The sequence below is a fragment of the Felis catus genome, chromosome C1 (genome assembly GCF_018350175.1).
Source record: "Felis catus isolate Fca126 chromosome C1, F.catus_Fca126_mat1.0, whole genome shotgun sequence".
In the NCBI taxonomy this organism is placed as follows: domain Eukaryota; kingdom Metazoa; phylum Chordata; class Mammalia; order Carnivora; family Felidae; genus Felis; species Felis catus.
In genome coordinates this window covers 194,865,706-194,882,121 of record NC_058375.1, presented here as the reverse complement: position 1 = coordinate 194,882,121, position 16,416 = coordinate 194,865,706, and the positions used below count along the sequence as shown (strand labels likewise).

The following is a 16,416-nucleotide window of genomic DNA, read 5'->3' as shown; positions in this document are numbered from 1 at the left end:
GACTAGATTAGCTTTTGATTTTCTGGAAAGCATATTTCACAGGTGATGTGCATTTTCATCAGGAGACACATGATTCCTGCTAGTCAGTCTCTATGATGTCAGCTGCATAGGTCCTAGGCATCACTAGGCATCACTGCATAGATCCACTAATTCATTAGAAGTAGTGCAATAACAATGTTGTGTCACTCTTTTTCTCATGCATTGACAATAACATTCTAATAAGGAGAAATTTCTCTTTGATTACTCCAAAAGAGACAAGGCAAATGCTTGACAGGACTTATATTTTAAGAGCTCCTAGTGATTCTGACAGGCACTCTGGTTTAGGAATCACAGCCAAGCCACTGCCTCTCTAACACCTGGGTCGCTCTACAATGACTTCGTCTGATTAGCACCATGGTTGGGGAATTCACTACTACATAAGGCAGCTCCCTCCACCTTTGGAGGTCTAAACTCTGAGAAGCTCTCCTCATATTAGGTCCCCAAATTCCCTCAGTTTCTTCCTTTTGGCTTACTCTGGAAGCCTGAATTCAATCCATCTTCTCCATGTCAACCCTTCATTATCAAGAAACGGTTATTGTCTTCTCTCCAGACTGAACATCGTACTTGAGGAAATTGTGTGTGAACGCGCATGTCTTAAAGAAATCATTTTAAACAGCCCGTGCCTTCTTCCGTTTATCTCTTTCTCACAAATGTGCCACGCAGAAAATTCTTTACTTTTCAGGTTGTTTGTATGACAGATAAGAGCATATCTACCTGCACATATTTCTTTCCCCTTATTATTTTATAGATAACATTAAGAAATGCTTGGGAAAGGATCAAACTGTCTATTTTAAGTATAAAAACAATATTTAGAACTGAACTTGAGTCATTTATGCATTACTATCTGAATTTCTCTAATCCCTGCTGGTGTTAAAAAAATGAATTTGCACTGAGCATAAAACAAACATTTCCTTTAATACAGTCTTTGCTGCACTAGCAGATGATAATCTCTTGGTCAAAAAAAAAAAAATTCCTATGGTCCTTTCCCAGTGACAACACAAGAGATTTTCCCATTGAGAGGGAGAGTTGAAGAGATGTAGGCAGAGAGCTGAGGGCAGACATGGGGGAGAGAGAGCGACATAGAGACATGGGGAGGGAGGAGAGAAGGAAAGAATTTGCAGAACTTATTATCCTGCTATGTATACTGCTGGGTTAGGCAAATGAAACACTGGATTCCCTTAGGGCAGTAACTCTATCTAACCAAGAATCTGGAGATCCTTGCAGTCAACCCTATAATGCAGGAGTGAAGATTGCCTCTTGTACTGTCTCTTGGTTCTTTGCCTTGAATTAAATATTTCATGTAAATATCTCCCTATCTTTTATATCACGGCATTCCTGTTTTACCAAACCTCTCTCCTTGAGTCATACTATCCATTCTTATGACATAAAACACCACCTAGGTGCTCACAGTTCTGGCTTCTACATATATCCAAATGTATATTTAGTTTGTAAGAGAAAACCTAACATATCTTTTGATTGGTGCAGGGTCAAAGTACACGGGTCTATCCCTACTTAGCAGCATACAATATTTCTGTTTGGCCAGAGATAATGGCAGGTCTGTTTTTGTCAAAAGCTTGTTGTGAGAAATTGCATGAATAGAGGTCATTTAGCAGAGGTCCTGGCAGTAAAAATTTTGCCTATCCTCCAATAGGCAATGAAATAACTGTGCTTTTCAATGACATTATCTTGGCTTCAGATAGGTTGCTCTTGCTGAAGTACATTATGATGTTAGCCAACTTTCAGTACCAACTGGCCTCTAGCCACATCAAACTGGCATTTTATCTATTATGGAGGTTTTGTTCATCACTCTTTCCTTTTAGCAAACACCAACCAGGAGATATTCTTTGTATTTTAAAAAAGCAATGTTTTATCAAACAACTAATTGTTTTTATCTTATCGACACTATGATTTTGTAATTGGTCATTTCCTCCTCATTGCTGTGATAACTCAGAAGCTCAAAATCAAGTTTATGGTCATGAATAGCATCTAATCTGATCAAATCATATAGATTTCCTATGTTAATGTTATCATAAACATAATTATTTCCCTGCTAATTTTCTACTTTGTTCTGACTCTCTAATTTATATATTCTATCCCCCTGTTTAATTTTCTAAGTTGTCTCAAGTATTTTGCAAAATAGTAAACACAGAAACACACATATGATATATAGTACTTGCAACAATGCATTATAGTAGTTTTCTTTTTTCAAAATTTTTAATGTTTATTTATTTTTGAGAGAGACAGTGTGAGCAGGGGAGGGGAAGAGAGAGAGGGAGACACAGAATCTGAGGCAGGTTCCAGACTCTGAGCTGTAAGCACAGAACCTGACACATGCTCGAACTCGTGAACTGAGATCATGACCTAAGCTGAAGCCGGATGCTTAACAGACTAAGCCACCCAGGCACACCTTATTTAACCTTTAACAGGGTTTGGCCCTTAGAGAGAGCTCCAGACCTCTCTAACACTCTCCCCTTCCTCCAAATGCCTTAAGAAGTGTAGATATAAGTGATTGAGTTATAGGACAGTTACTAACTCATGATCAGGATTGTTCTCTCTCTCTCATCCATTTTTAAGGAATCTTGTCCCTTTACTTCCACAAAATGGCAGTTGATAGTAGTGATTCTCTGATTCTAGGAATGTGATGTTGTTCTGTTCACAGAATTACTTGGTTCAGGTAGCCATGATCATTGGGAAAGGAGGAGAGGTGGACTGAATGGAGCACTGGGTTGCTATTGCAACAGGCTCTTAATACTACAAACTTTCCTCCCCTTTCCCAGTGCAGGTACAGAAGTTCTTAGTGTGAAATAAGCTCTTCTCCATTGCTGTACAGTGGGAGCATGAACACATAGGAAGCTCTCGAGGCCTGAGTGTGTGCCAACAACTCAGAGAATGTGAAATTAGCTTGGAGGAGAAGAGGCTGTGTTTTCTCTACATTTATGGGCTCTCACTTTCCCTCACGTAGTACTTTCTAAATTTTTCAAGGGATAATTTTAGAAAAAAAAGTTGACAAAAATCAGGAAGTTGGCATGTTTTGCCAAATAGCAGTATTATTTCTGAATGGCTAGAACCTAACTCTACTCTATAGATATACTAAACTTTTTAAGTGCATATTTTGTCACCCATGGAATTTTCCATTCAAGGAATTTTTATGACCTTTTATAAACCGTGACAAATCTGAATAGAAGATCTTTTTGGAATCATGTTTCTTTTAAGAATCTGAAAATATAGACACAGACTTCAGGATTTACACAAGTGAGGTGACATCACCATAGAAGGAATGAACTATGAGTGCACAGAGATGCAATTCTAGGTCCTCTGCCTGGCACAACAGCAGTAACATTTTTTAAAATTTTTATTTAATTTGTTTTTTAAATTTACATCCAAGTTAGTTAGCATATAGTGCAACAATGATTTCAGGAGTAGATTCCTTAATTCCCCTTACCCATTTAGCCCATCTTCCCTCCTACAACCCCTCCAGTAGCCCTCTGTTTGTTCTCCATAATTAAGAGTCTCTTATGTTTTTGTCCCCCTCCCCCTTTTTATATTATTTTTGCTTTCCTTCCCTTATGTTCATCTGTTTTGTATCTTAAAGTCCTCATATGAGTGAAGTCATATGATATTTGTCATTCTCTGAGTAATTTCACTTAGCATAATACCCTCTAGTTCCATCCACGTAGTTGCAAATGGCAAGATTTCGTTCTTTTTGATTGCCAAGTAATACTCCATTGTGCGTGCGTGTGTGTGTGTGTGTGTGTGTGCGTGTACATATACCACATATACCACATATGCTTTTATCTTATTGACACTATGATTTTGTAATTGGTCATTTCCTCCTCATTGCTGTGATAACTCAGAAGCTCAAAATCAAGTTTATGGTCATGAATAGCATCTAATCTGATCAAATCATATAGTGGTACATATACCACAACTGCTTTATCCATTCATCCGTGGATGGACATTTGGGCTCTTTCCATACTTTAGCTATTGTTGATACTGCTGCTATAAACATTGGGTTGCATGTGCCCCTTCAAAACAGCACACCTGTATCCCTTGGATAAATACCTAGTAGTGCAATTTTTGGGTCGTAAGGTAGTTCTATTTTTAATTTTTTGAGGAAACTCCATTCTGTTTTCCAAAGTAGCTGCACCAGTTTGCATTCCCACCAGCAGTGCAAAAGAGATCCTCTTTCTCCACATCCTCACCAACATCTGTCATTGCCTGAGTTGTTAATATTAGCCATTCTGACAGGCGTGAGGTCATATCTCATTGTGGTTTTGATTTGTATTTTCCAGATGATGAGTGATGTTGAGCATTTTTTCATGTGTTGGTTGGCCATAGAGAAGTGTCTATTCATGTCTTTTGCCCATGTCTTCACTGGATTATTTAGTGTTGAGTTTGATAAGTTCTTTATAGATTTTAGATACTAACCCTTTATCTGATATGTCATTTGCAAGTATCTTCTCCCATTCTGTTGGTTGCCTTTTAGTGTTGCTGATTGTTTCCTTCACTGTGCAGAAACTTTTCATTTTGATGAGGTCCTAATAGTTCATTTTTGCTTCTGTTTCCCATTCTTATGGAGACGTGTTGAGTAAGAAGTTGCTGCGGCCAAGGTCAAAGAGGTTTTTGCCTGCTTCCTCCTCTAGGATTTTGATGGCTTCCTATCTTACATTGAGGTCTTTCATCCATTTTGAGTTTATTTTTGTGTATGGTGTAAGAAAGTGGTCCAGGTTCATGTTTCTGCATGTGGCTGTCCAGTTTTCCCAGCACCACTTGCTGAAGAGACTGTCTTCATTCCATTGAATATTCTTTCCTACTTTGTCAAAGATTAATTTGTGGATCCATTTCTGCAGTTCTCTATTCTGTTCCATTGATCTGAGTGTCTGTTCTTGTCCCAGTACCATATTGTCTTGATGATTACAGCTTTGTAATACAGCTTGAGGTCCAGGATTGTGATGCCTCATGCTTTGGTTTTCTTTTTCAAGATTGCTTTGGCTATTTGGGATCTTGTAATGTTCCATACAAATTTTAGGATTTGTTCTAGCTCTGTGAAGAATGCTGTGTTATTTTGATAGGGATTGCATTGAATATGTAGATTGCTTTGGGTAGTATCGACATTTTAACAATATTTGTTCTTTCTATCCAGAAGCATGGAATATTTTTCCACTTTTTTGTGTCTTCTTCAATTTGTTTCATAAGCTTTCTATAGTTTTCAGTGTATAGATTTTTCACCTCTTTGGTTAGATTTATTCCTAGGTATTTTATGGGTTTTGGTGCAATTGTAAATGGGATCGATTCCTTGATTTCTCTTTTTGTTGCTTCATTGTTGGTGTATAGGAATGCAACCAACTTCTGTGCATTGATTTTATATTCTGCCACTTTGCTGAATTCATGGATCAGTTCTAACAGTTTTTTGGAGCAATCTTTTGGGTTTTCCATATAGAGTATCATGTCATCTGCAAAGAGTGAAAGTTTGATGTCCTCCTGGATGATTTGGATGCCTTTTATTTCTTTGTGTTGTCTGATTGTTGAGGCTAAGACTTCCAATTCTATGTTGAATAACAGTGGTGAGAGTGGACATACCTGTCTTGTTCCAGATCTTAGGGGGAAAGCTATCAGTTTTTCCCCATTAAGGATGAAGAAAGGTCTCAGATCCACAACCTAACCTTACACCTTAAAGAGCTGGAAAAAGAAAGCAAATAAAACCACAAACCAGCAGAATACAGGAAATAATAAAGATTAGAGCAGAAATCAATGGTATCAAAACCAAAAAAACAGTAGAACATATCAATGAAACCAGAAGCTTGTTCTTTGAAAGAATTAACAAAATTGATAAAGCACTAGCCAGTTTGATCAAAAAGAAAAAGGAAAGGACCCAAATAAATAAAACCAAGAATGAAAGAGGAGAGATTACAACCAACAAAGTAGAAATAAAAACAATAATGAGAGAATATTATGAGCAATTATATGCCACTAAAAGAGTCAATCTGGAAGAAATGGACACATTCCTAGACACATATAAACTATCAAAACTGAAACAGGAAGAATAGAAATTTTTAACACACTCAAAACCAGTAAAGAAATCAAATTCATAATAAAAAATCTCCCCCAAAATAGGGGTGCCTGGGTTAAGCATCCGACTTCAGCTCAGGTCATGATCTCACACTCTGTGAGTTTGAGCCCCATGTCAGGCTCTGTGCTGACAGCATACCTGGAGCCTGCTTTGGATTCTATGTCTCCCTCTCTCTCTCTGCCCCTCCCCTGCTCATGCTCTGTCTTGTCTCAAAAATAAACAAAAACATTAAAAAAAATCTCCCCAAAAACAAGAGTCCAGGGCTAGATCCCTTTCAAGGAGAATTCTACCAAACATTTAAGGAAGAGTTAACACCTATTCTCTTGAAACTATTCCAAAAAATAGAAATGGAAGGAAAACTTCCAAAGTCTTTCTATGAAGCCAGCATTACCCTGATTCCAAAACCAGACAAAGACCCCACTAAAAACGAGAACTATAGACCAATTTCCTTGATGAACATGGATGTGAAAATCCTCAACAAGGTATCAGCCAACTTGATCCAACAATACATTTAAAAAATTGTTCACCACGATCAAGTGGGACTTATACCTGGGATGCAGGACTGGTTCAATACCCACAAAACAATCAATGTGATTCAACACATCAATAAAAGAAAGGACAAGAACCACATGATCCTCTCAATAGATACAGAGAAGGCATTTGACAAAATACAGCATCCTGTCTTGATAAAAACCCTTAAGAAAGTAGGGAGAGAAGGATTATACCTCAAGATCATAAAAGCCATATTTGAAAGTCCTATCACTAAAAATTTTTAAATGATGACTGGCCTCGTCCAGACTGGAATTTCCACCAGGACACTTTTTGAAACATTGGAAGGCCATCAAGCACAATTTGTGTAAAAGGGATCTAAGCAAAGTGTGTTTCAGAGTTAAAACTGCTCACTTCCCTGCAGGGCCAATTACTGAGTCTCCAGCTAGTGCAGGAACAGAGCAAGTCCTTGGGCAGAAGCAGTGGAGTGCATTTTTTTTTCCATGCAAAATGATAGACTCTGGATTCTGGTGAAAAATTAGAATCTGGGCAGTAAATGGCACTTGGACAAAAGATACTTTTCTAATAATTTAGGTGATGAAATTTCCCCTTTACTCTCTTTTATTGAGGAGCAAATATACGGATAACGTTTTTCTGTCTTCAAGAGCATTCTCCCCGTCTATCCTGAGATCCTTTTTGATAGACTTAATATACATTTTCCTGGCTGGCGCTGTACTATATGCGTCCAAGCCACAGGAAACAAATCATTTTGAGGACCCCAAGTTCTTATCCCAAGGGACTCCCTCCCCCGGCACCCAGACCCCCAAACACACATCCCAAGTGGTGTCCACACTCAGGGCCAGGGAAAGCAAGGACAATACCTCATGTGTGACTTCACATCCAGCAACTCCAGGGCAGTAACCCGTGGCTCCCCAGCCAGGTTTTGCAAGATCTTCAGCCTTGGCCCACAGTGCTTGTAAAATTCAGTACAAATATTCAGCAGGGACTCCCGAGGTCTTCTAAACTCCTCCCGAGCAATTCGTTCATCCAGTTCCTCCCTGGGAAGGCCTTGCCCTTCCTCAAGTAAGTGAAGGTTTTCCCTGGGGAATTATAAAAAGTTACCTGGGGGTCTGAAAAGGTATATGTGTGGCAACACTGAGAGAAGGATATCACACTGAAGCAAAATCCAAGATTCCTTATATTATGTTCATACACATTAATGAAGCAGTAGGCCAGGGCCTAGGAGAACCTCATCTGAAGGGTAAAGAATGTTTATCAACCTGGAAGAGATTGCCATCTCCGAATACAGTAGCTTTACCTGAGCCACTTTGTGAGGATTTACCCAGAGATAGTATGTCATGCATTAATTAAATGAAATCTAATGGAACCATAACCCAGCTCAAAAGGCAATCATCACAAGATGTCAGAATTAGTATGAAATCAGGGCTTGTCTTTCTGTACCTGATAAAGTGCAGTTTGGCTCCTTGTTCCTGGTACCTGGGGATCAGAAAAACAGTCTGCTTTACTATGGGCAAGAACAGGGTTATGGTGGGGCTTCTTAAGGACTATTTCTCATGAAAAGCCCCTGAAGCTACACATCTTAAAAAATGTATTTATTTTGAGAAAGAGAGAGAGCAAGTGGGGGAGGGGCAGAGGGAGGGAGAGAGAGAATCCCAAGCAGGCGCTGAGCTGTCAGCAGAGAGCCCCATGCAGGGTTCAATCTCACAAACACATGAGATCATGACTTCAGCTGGAATCAATGTGGTTTATACACACAATGGAATACTACTGGGCAATGAGAAAGAATGAAATCCTACCATTTGCAGCAACGTGGATGGAACTAGAAGGTATTATGCTGAGAGAAATAAGTTAGTCAGAGAAAGACAGATAACATACGATTTTACTCATATGTGGATCTTGAGAAGATCCATGAGGGAAGGGAAAGGAAAAAAATAGCTACAAACAGAGAGGGAAGGAGGCAAACCACAAGAGGATCTTAAATACAGAGAACAAACTGAGGGTGGACGGGAGGGTGGGGGAGAGGGGAAAATGGGTGATGGGCATCGAGGAGTGCACTTGTTGGGATGAACACTGGGTGTTGTTTGTAAGCGATGAACCACGAGAATCTACCCCAAAAACCAAGAGCACACTTTACGCACTGTATTTTAGCCAATTTGACAATAAATTATATTTAAAAAATTGTAGAAAAGAAAATAAAGGCCAAAAAAAAATGAGTTGGATGCTTAACCAACTCAGGCACCCCAAAGCTACACATTTTGATAAGTTCACAAATGCACATATACTAATCCTAAACTACAAAATCTTTATCTTTCATTTGGCTACCACACATGCAATTATAGCTGCTATGAAAGCTGTCCCATTGGTATATAATTTGTAGAAAGATAAACATATACGAAGTCACGGAATACAGCCAAATGAGGGGACTTTTGAAAATTTTTGAAAGTAACGTGAATCTAAGTTACAGTTTAACATGATGTGTTTTGTTTCAAGTGATCAGAAGAAGAAATATGGCTGACTTCTTTTTAGCTCTGGAGACTTATTGCTTTATGATTGATTAATAATAGGACTTTAGAAGCTCTCTTTTCCCATGTACCCTTCATCTGGTAGTTAAACCGAGCTCCTGAATGTCACTTAACAGTATATTTATTTTTTCTTTTCTTTTTCTTTTAATTTTTTAATGTTTATTTATTTTTGAGAGAAGAGACATGGCACAAGTCGGGGAGGGGCAGAGAGAGAGAGAGAAACACACAATCTGAAGCAGGCTCCAGGCTCTGAGCTGTCAGCACAGAGCCTGACACGGGGCTCGAACTCATGAGCCATGAGATCATAACCTGAGCTGAAGTTGGATGCTCAGCCGACTGAGCCACCCAGGTGCCCCTATTTATTTTTTCTTACTATAGGAAATTGAGGCATGAGTTAACCATCACTCGAGTAATTTACAGTTGGGTTTGGTATTTATTAATTTTTTATTATTTAAAAAAATTTTTTAAACATTTATTTTTGAGAGACAGAGAGAGACAGAACATGAGCAGGGAAGGGAGAGAGAGAAAGGGAGATACAGAATCTGAAGCAGGCTCCAGGCTCTGAGCTGTCAGCAGAGTCCAACTCAGGGCTCAAACCCACAAACCATGAGATGATGACCTAAGCCGAAGCTGGATGCTTAACCGACTATATCACCCGGGCGCCCCTGCTTTATTTTTATTTTATTTTATTTTATTTTATTTTATTTTATTTTATTTAATTATTCCCTGATGAACAGGGAATTAACTTTACATAAGGAATAATACATACTTAAAACTGTGTTTCAGAGGGAAAATTACTTAGCTTCTCCTTAAGATCTCCCTACTAACTAGCTACTCCATACTGGGAGATGAGAACTATTTCTCTAACTGATTTGGGGCTTTCCCTATCTTAAATTTTCCTTGGGGGAAGAAGCTAATTAAACTTGTGCGTGTGTATATGTGTGTTAGAGTGTTTAGAGGTTAACACAGACAGAATGAACAGCTTAAGTATTAACTAGTCTAGCCAGCGTCTGAGTTACACCAAAACAGGGAGGGAGATTAAGTCAATGACCATGAAAGCATCATTTAAGGACCTAATGCAAAATTTGGATGAAATGTACATGGAAAATCTGTCCAAATGAAAGAAAGTTGACCCTGTAAAACTGCCCCGGGAATGAGAAACCACCCCCTGATTATTATTGTTTCATTTGGCTTTTTCTTGGAGGCAAATGAAACAACACTGGAATAGTTCAAAGACCATCCAGGAGGCACAGAACATCTTTCACGTTCATGCAAACAAAACGCCACAAATGCCAGTTGATGAAGGTGGCTTGGATTTGTCTTCGATGCTTTCTAAAGAAGCCTTGTAACTCTAAACTCTCACCTTCTTTTCTTTTCCTTGGAGAGTTTCACACTCATTATTGACTATTTTCAAGATTCCTTTCATTCCCAACAGCTGAGACTCAGGTTGTATGAAACGGAGGGGCCATAGATGAATAAGGCGAGTGAATTACCTGGTGTTCACCCCGGACGACATGGTGTGATTGGCTGTGGTGGTTCCTTTATGACCTTGGTCACACCTGCTCATCTGTGGGGCTGTCATGGGCCTGCAACAGGGACAGTAATGGCCACAACAAAACAACAGCAAGAGAAGTAGAAACATTTACAAAGTCCTCAAGTTACGGAAACTCACTTAAGTTTTAAATCACTTGCAGAGTCTTCAAAAGAGACTGTCTAGTTGGGCTTTTCTGTCACACTCTTGCTGTCTCTGTTCTGAGAGTCACTTTAAAGGGAACATTGGTTCCCAGGGGTGTATTAACATACCATGATTTAAGTTCTTCTACTTCTTGGTTTTGAGTAATAAACTATGACACTACAAACCAGACATTTATGAACTCAGACTTCTAAGTCTGTAGGATTCAGTGAGAGTTAAGAGCTCATTTTTCAATTTGACAGGTATCAGGAAGTTAATGATTTTAGACAACACGTAAATGGTAAAGGCATATACACCATTTTGGCTACCCATGTTGTAATCAATTTAACCACCTTATTTTTTTCTGAAAAACAATCAAAGAATGAAAGAATCCTTCTAGTCAAAATTATACCTAAGACTACCCAAAGAAGTGAGTAAATTAGTATCTGTTATAAGTAGGTAATTTAGACACTCAGAAGTAGATTTGAATCATCTCATTTTACACATGCAGGGTTTCCTTTAAATACTAGGTAATCTTTGCCTCTGTATCAGCATCTGAGACATGGAAAGGATGATGCAGCTTTTCAAAGCTTGCACGAACTCTTTAAGGCTTGCTTTCATAATGCTCATTTTCTGTATGCTGGGTGTGGCTGGAAAGTAAGCTTTTAACAGTCACACTAGACTTTGTCTTCCTGTGCCATTGTTGTGGTAGGCAGAATTTAAAGATGGCCCCGAGACCTATACTCCTCCTGGTGTTACCTCAGTGATTACAATATGTTATACTGCAAAAGGGAGATTATCTGGGTAGGCCTATTCTTATGGCACCAGCCCTTAAAAAGCAGAGTTCTCCCTTGCTAGGAACAGATAGACTTGAAGCATGAGAAGAGCTCAGGGCACCATCGCTGACTGGAAGATAGGAGGAGCCATGTGAGAAGGAAGGCAGGTACCTTCTGAGTGGCCCCTGGCTGACAAAAAGGAAAGAGGACCTCAGACCTAAAACTGCATGGTGTTGGATTCTGCCCGAAACCTAAACAAGCTTAGATAAGGATTTTCCCCCAGAACTTTCCGATAAGAGCCCAGTGTGATTGCCATCTTGATTTTGGCTTTGTGGGATCCTGAGCAGAGAAACCAGCTAAGCCTGCCCAGACTTCTGGCCTATGGAAATATGAGATAATGAATGTTTTGTTTTACTCCCCTAAATTTGTGGTAACATATTAGATAACACTAGAAAATTAACATTAATACCATTATAATATACTTACTTGTGTGTTACTCCCTTTATAACTATTAATTATTTTTCATGAGTAAGGAAATTAGGAGCGTGGAAATGAAATGGGGTTCTTCTTATCTTCTTTTTGTATAAACAGCAAAGCTGATTTTATTGTGAATAATTGCAGCTGACAGAGGAGGCTAGTTCTCCTCTCCACCAAAAGAATATTAAATACGCTGGAATATTTCGAACCACAGAATTTTATTTTATTACTTTTTTATTTTTTAAAGTTTAATTATTTATCTTAGAGAGACACAGAGAGAAAGAGATAGCATGAGTGGGGGAGGAGCAGAGGGAGAGAGAGAGAGAAAGAGAGAGGGAGAGAGAGAGAGGATCCCAAGCAGGCTCTGCTGACAGTTCAGGGCCTGACATGGAGCTCAATCCAACTACTATAAGATCATGACCTGAGCTGAAACCAAGAGTCAGCTGCTCAAATGACGGAACCACCCCAGGGCCCCTGGAGCCACAGAATTTTAAATACCAATGCTCCATCCATAACTCTTCATGGAATTTTGGGTAAGTCAATTTTGGATAAGTTAATTGACCTATTAACTTCTCTCCTACAGAAAGGAGGGAAGCACCAATATTGCACAATATGAGGAGAAATAAAAGCGGCGTTTGAAAAAACGGATTGCTCTTCTCTCCTCTAATTGCAGGAAGGGGCTTGTGATGTAACCAGATAGGTGCAGAAGGAAGAATGTAAGTCTGATAGTTCTCCTTAGGATGTTCTTCCTCCTAGGACTTTCATGAAACGATCATCAAAGCACTGGGACTGCGTCCCATTGGAAGAGGCAGTTTGGCACGGAGCCCCGTTCCACTGCTTCCCATCTTGTCTGCCAGGTGCACATGGGCTCTTCAGCACTGGCAGTCTCCAAAGGCTTTTGGGCTACACTCTGCTTGCCTAGGTTGGCAATGCAGCTCGTGATTAGAAGCTAAACATATATTGACTTAATGAATCACAATCTCCCTCCCTCTCTCACTTGCTCGTGCATGTTAGAAAAGTCCTTCCTGGACTGAGGGATTTCAGCTAGGCTTTTCATCAACAGGGCAAGATGGGGCTGAGGAAGTTGGTGCCTCTTGGTGGGAGTAAATCACGGACAGAGTTTAGGCTAAGGATGTGGCCAAATGATGGAGGGGCAAAGACACCGACGTAGGAAGAAGGCTTCCCCACCTCCACTCTAGGGAACAATATCTCTTTCTGGCTAATTGTATGTGGGAACAGACAAAGAAAGCCATTCATCTGCAGAACTTCCTATCTCCACCTATTCCAGTTCTTCTCACTCTGTCCGCCCCCATCCCTTCCATCCCTACCCAGCTTCTCAATGCCATCTGCTTCTGCACCCAAGACTCATGCGACAGGACTCACTTCTTCGTCCTTTATTTAGGGTTGAACTCTGGTGGCAATGTACCTTTCCATTCCCAAATCCCTCAGCCTGTTATCCCAGCACCACTGAGCCTTGCCCCACAGAGAACCTGTTATTTCTAGGAGGAGAATAAAATTCTGTCGTTTATGTTTGTTTTATGGTGTCTGAAACGACAGTACAAAAACCACAGCTCTTTACAAACAGTAAAATAATAAAAGAAGGCTTCGTTGGACTTGCAGACATTTCATGTCTCATAAAATAATATAAAAGCTAATAAAAATACATATCACATTTTCATCTTCACTATATTGGCCCTTTTACAAAAAGATCTGTTCACTACTGGGTCAAAACTGCCACAGAAGTTCAGCAAGCTCCATGCAAATATGTTCATGGTATTATTACTATTACTATTATTATTGTTATTATTTTTTTATTTTTTTAATGTTTATTTATTTTTGAGAGAGACAGAGACAGAGACAGAGCGTGAGCGGGGGAGAGGCAGAGAGAGAGGGAGACACAGAATCTAAAGCAGGATCCAGGCTCTGGAGCACAGAGCCTGACGTGGGGATCAAACCCACGCACGAACCGTGAGATCATGACCTGAGTTGGAGTCAGACGCTTAACTGACTGAGCCACCCAGGCGCCCCTAGTATTATTATTATTAATTATTCAGAGTAGCACTATTTATCCAAACAATTTAGGGAATGTTTGCAGTTTTAAGCCACATAAGGCTGAATTTGGGCAAGTGTCTATCAATAAAGATAGGGTTATTAGAGATTTTTAGTCACCGCATTTTTTTCTTCATCTTTTTGGTAGATATACACATTGTAAGGTCATGGACATCTCTGCGACGGGTTACCTGGTGAGGACCTCTACACTGTACAAGAGGGCCTGCAGGGATGTCGCGAGAGCAGCCGTGGCCGCGATCTCTTCTCGGGCAGCAGGCACCGTCTCCACTTGTGACGTCTGCCTCTTTAGCTTTTGTAGGTAACAGGGGACCAGAGCTTCCAAGACCATCAGCATCTGGAGACTTTAATCAACAGAAAGGCAACCAAGTCACATGTTACATTCTACTGTTATTGGCTGTGTCATATTTAGGAACGTGGAGGAATGAAAAGCCTCCAGAGTGATGACTGATTCTAGGCGCCCTTCCCACCCCACCCAAGTCAAGAGTAAGTAGAGCAGCTGGAAGTTTGATCAACATTAATTAATTAATTAATTGAGCATCTAGTGAAAGGTGATGAAAGTCTGCTTGCCTTTAGGGAGAATATGACCTAGTGGGGAGGGGAAAAATAGCATATAAACAACTCGTTGAAAGAACAATAGAATAATTGGTGGAGCTATGCACCCTATTTAGAGAAACAGGCATCACAATGATCAATAAAGCTTCCACCCAGGGATTTGCTGAGAGTGATTTTTTACCTGAAACAAATTTTACCCAAGATAAAACCCTTCCCTGGGAGGCTGGCTTCTTAAAGTTTAAGCAGTTTTCGAGAAAGAGTCTGTGGAAATAGCCACTGTGATGCAGGTCTGAAAATAGCTGCTTACTAGAGTGAATAATAAAAAATCTCAAATGTATTTCGCTAATAAGAAACCCATGTTAAACATAAGTACATGGAAACATTGAAGGTAAAAGTAAGAACAAACACCAATCAAACTTATTATAAAGCTGTAATAGCTAAGACGGTGTAATATTGGTACGAGTGATGAGGGATGGAAGCAAAAAATGTTCACCTTTAGTCCGGAAGGCTGATTTATAGCCTGCATAGTTCCGTTAAGGATCAAATACACGGTGGTCGCTACAGTCTTAAAGGGTTTCATGACTGCCTGTGTGCTTCATCAACAGTTAGTGTTGAACTAAATGGTAAGCACCAGAGAAATCTTGCAAAAGTAGTTTTATGAGAAGTTCGAAGAAGACATTTATGATCTAATACTCCCTGCATGTCCCTTCCCCCCTGAGCACTAAGCCTATAACAACCACCTGCATACAGCAAAAAGCACAGCTTTCTGCCCACAGGTCCTGCCCCTGTGCTACTTAAATAAACCCACTAAATTGCACCATACAATGTCTCAAGAATTCTTTCTTGGAATAAAACAAAAAAAATTTTTTTTGTTGGCCATTGTGCTCCATGGCCCCACAACACAGGAAAGACAAATAGACGTATGGACCAGAATAATGCGTCTGAAACAAATCCACAAATACTTGATTTATAACAAGGATGACATTGCAATGCAATGGAAATGCTAGTCTTTTCCATAAATGGAGCTTGATCTATTGTCTATTAGTATTTATATGGAAAAAAGAAATCTTGACCCTTACTTTACACCATACCCTACGTTAATTTCAGATGGATTATCCATCTGAATATGAAGATAAAACAAATAAGGCATCTGGCAGATAATATAAAGGGACATATTCATAATCTTGAGTTAGCCAAGATTTCTTCAGAGGATACAGAAAGCCCTAAGCAATAAGGAAAAGAGTGGTACGTTGGACAACATTAAAATGAAGAACTCTGTTCATTGAAAGATGATGTTAGGTAAGTAAAACTATAAGTCAAAGAGTAGGAGATGTGATTTGAAATACACATGACCAGTGGTATGCTGGAGTAGGCATGTACCAAGTCAAGGAAGCCTACATATGCTTCTGTTTCCAACCCCAAGGTCAATGTCATGCTGCCATCTTGTACTCAGCAATTGCTACATGTTGGCAAACTAGCAATGCTATGTGTCAGGGACTCTCTTCTCCCAGGGAACTGGTTGTTAAATGTTTACCAGCACATCAGTCCACATAAGCTAAAAAGTACTCACATCAGACTCTTTAGACAAATTCTACATATCAAATTAAAAAATACTGATAGTCTCATTTAAAAATGGGTAGAAGACTTCAAGAGGTACTTCGCAAAAGTAGATATCCAAATTCCAATAAACATCTGGAAAACTTCCAAACCTTTCAGTTTGCAAGAGGG

The 16,416-nt window shown here is 39.6% G+C and overlaps 1 protein-coding gene across 4 annotated transcripts in view; it reads right to left on the bottom strand.

Annotated features, from left to right (window-relative positions):
- The window catches only part of UNC80 (unc-80 homolog, NALCN channel complex subunit), a 227,255-nt gene that overhangs the window by 35,187 nt on the left and 175,652 nt on the right, over nt 1-16,416 (bottom strand). For all 4 annotated transcript variants that reach the window (XM_045034431.1, XM_023259652.2, XM_011285519.4 and 1 more), the window contains 4 exons: nt 14,307-14,477; nt 10,635-10,727; nt 8,060-8,095; nt 7,480-7,698 (listed from right to left, as the gene is read on the bottom strand). In XM_045034431.1, the coding sequence (XP_044890366.1) occupies nt 7,480-7,698; nt 8,060-8,095; nt 10,635-10,727; nt 14,307-14,477 (519 nt within the window). The remainder of the gene's footprint in view (nt 1-7,479; nt 7,699-8,059; nt 8,096-10,634; nt 10,728-14,306; nt 14,478-16,416) is intronic.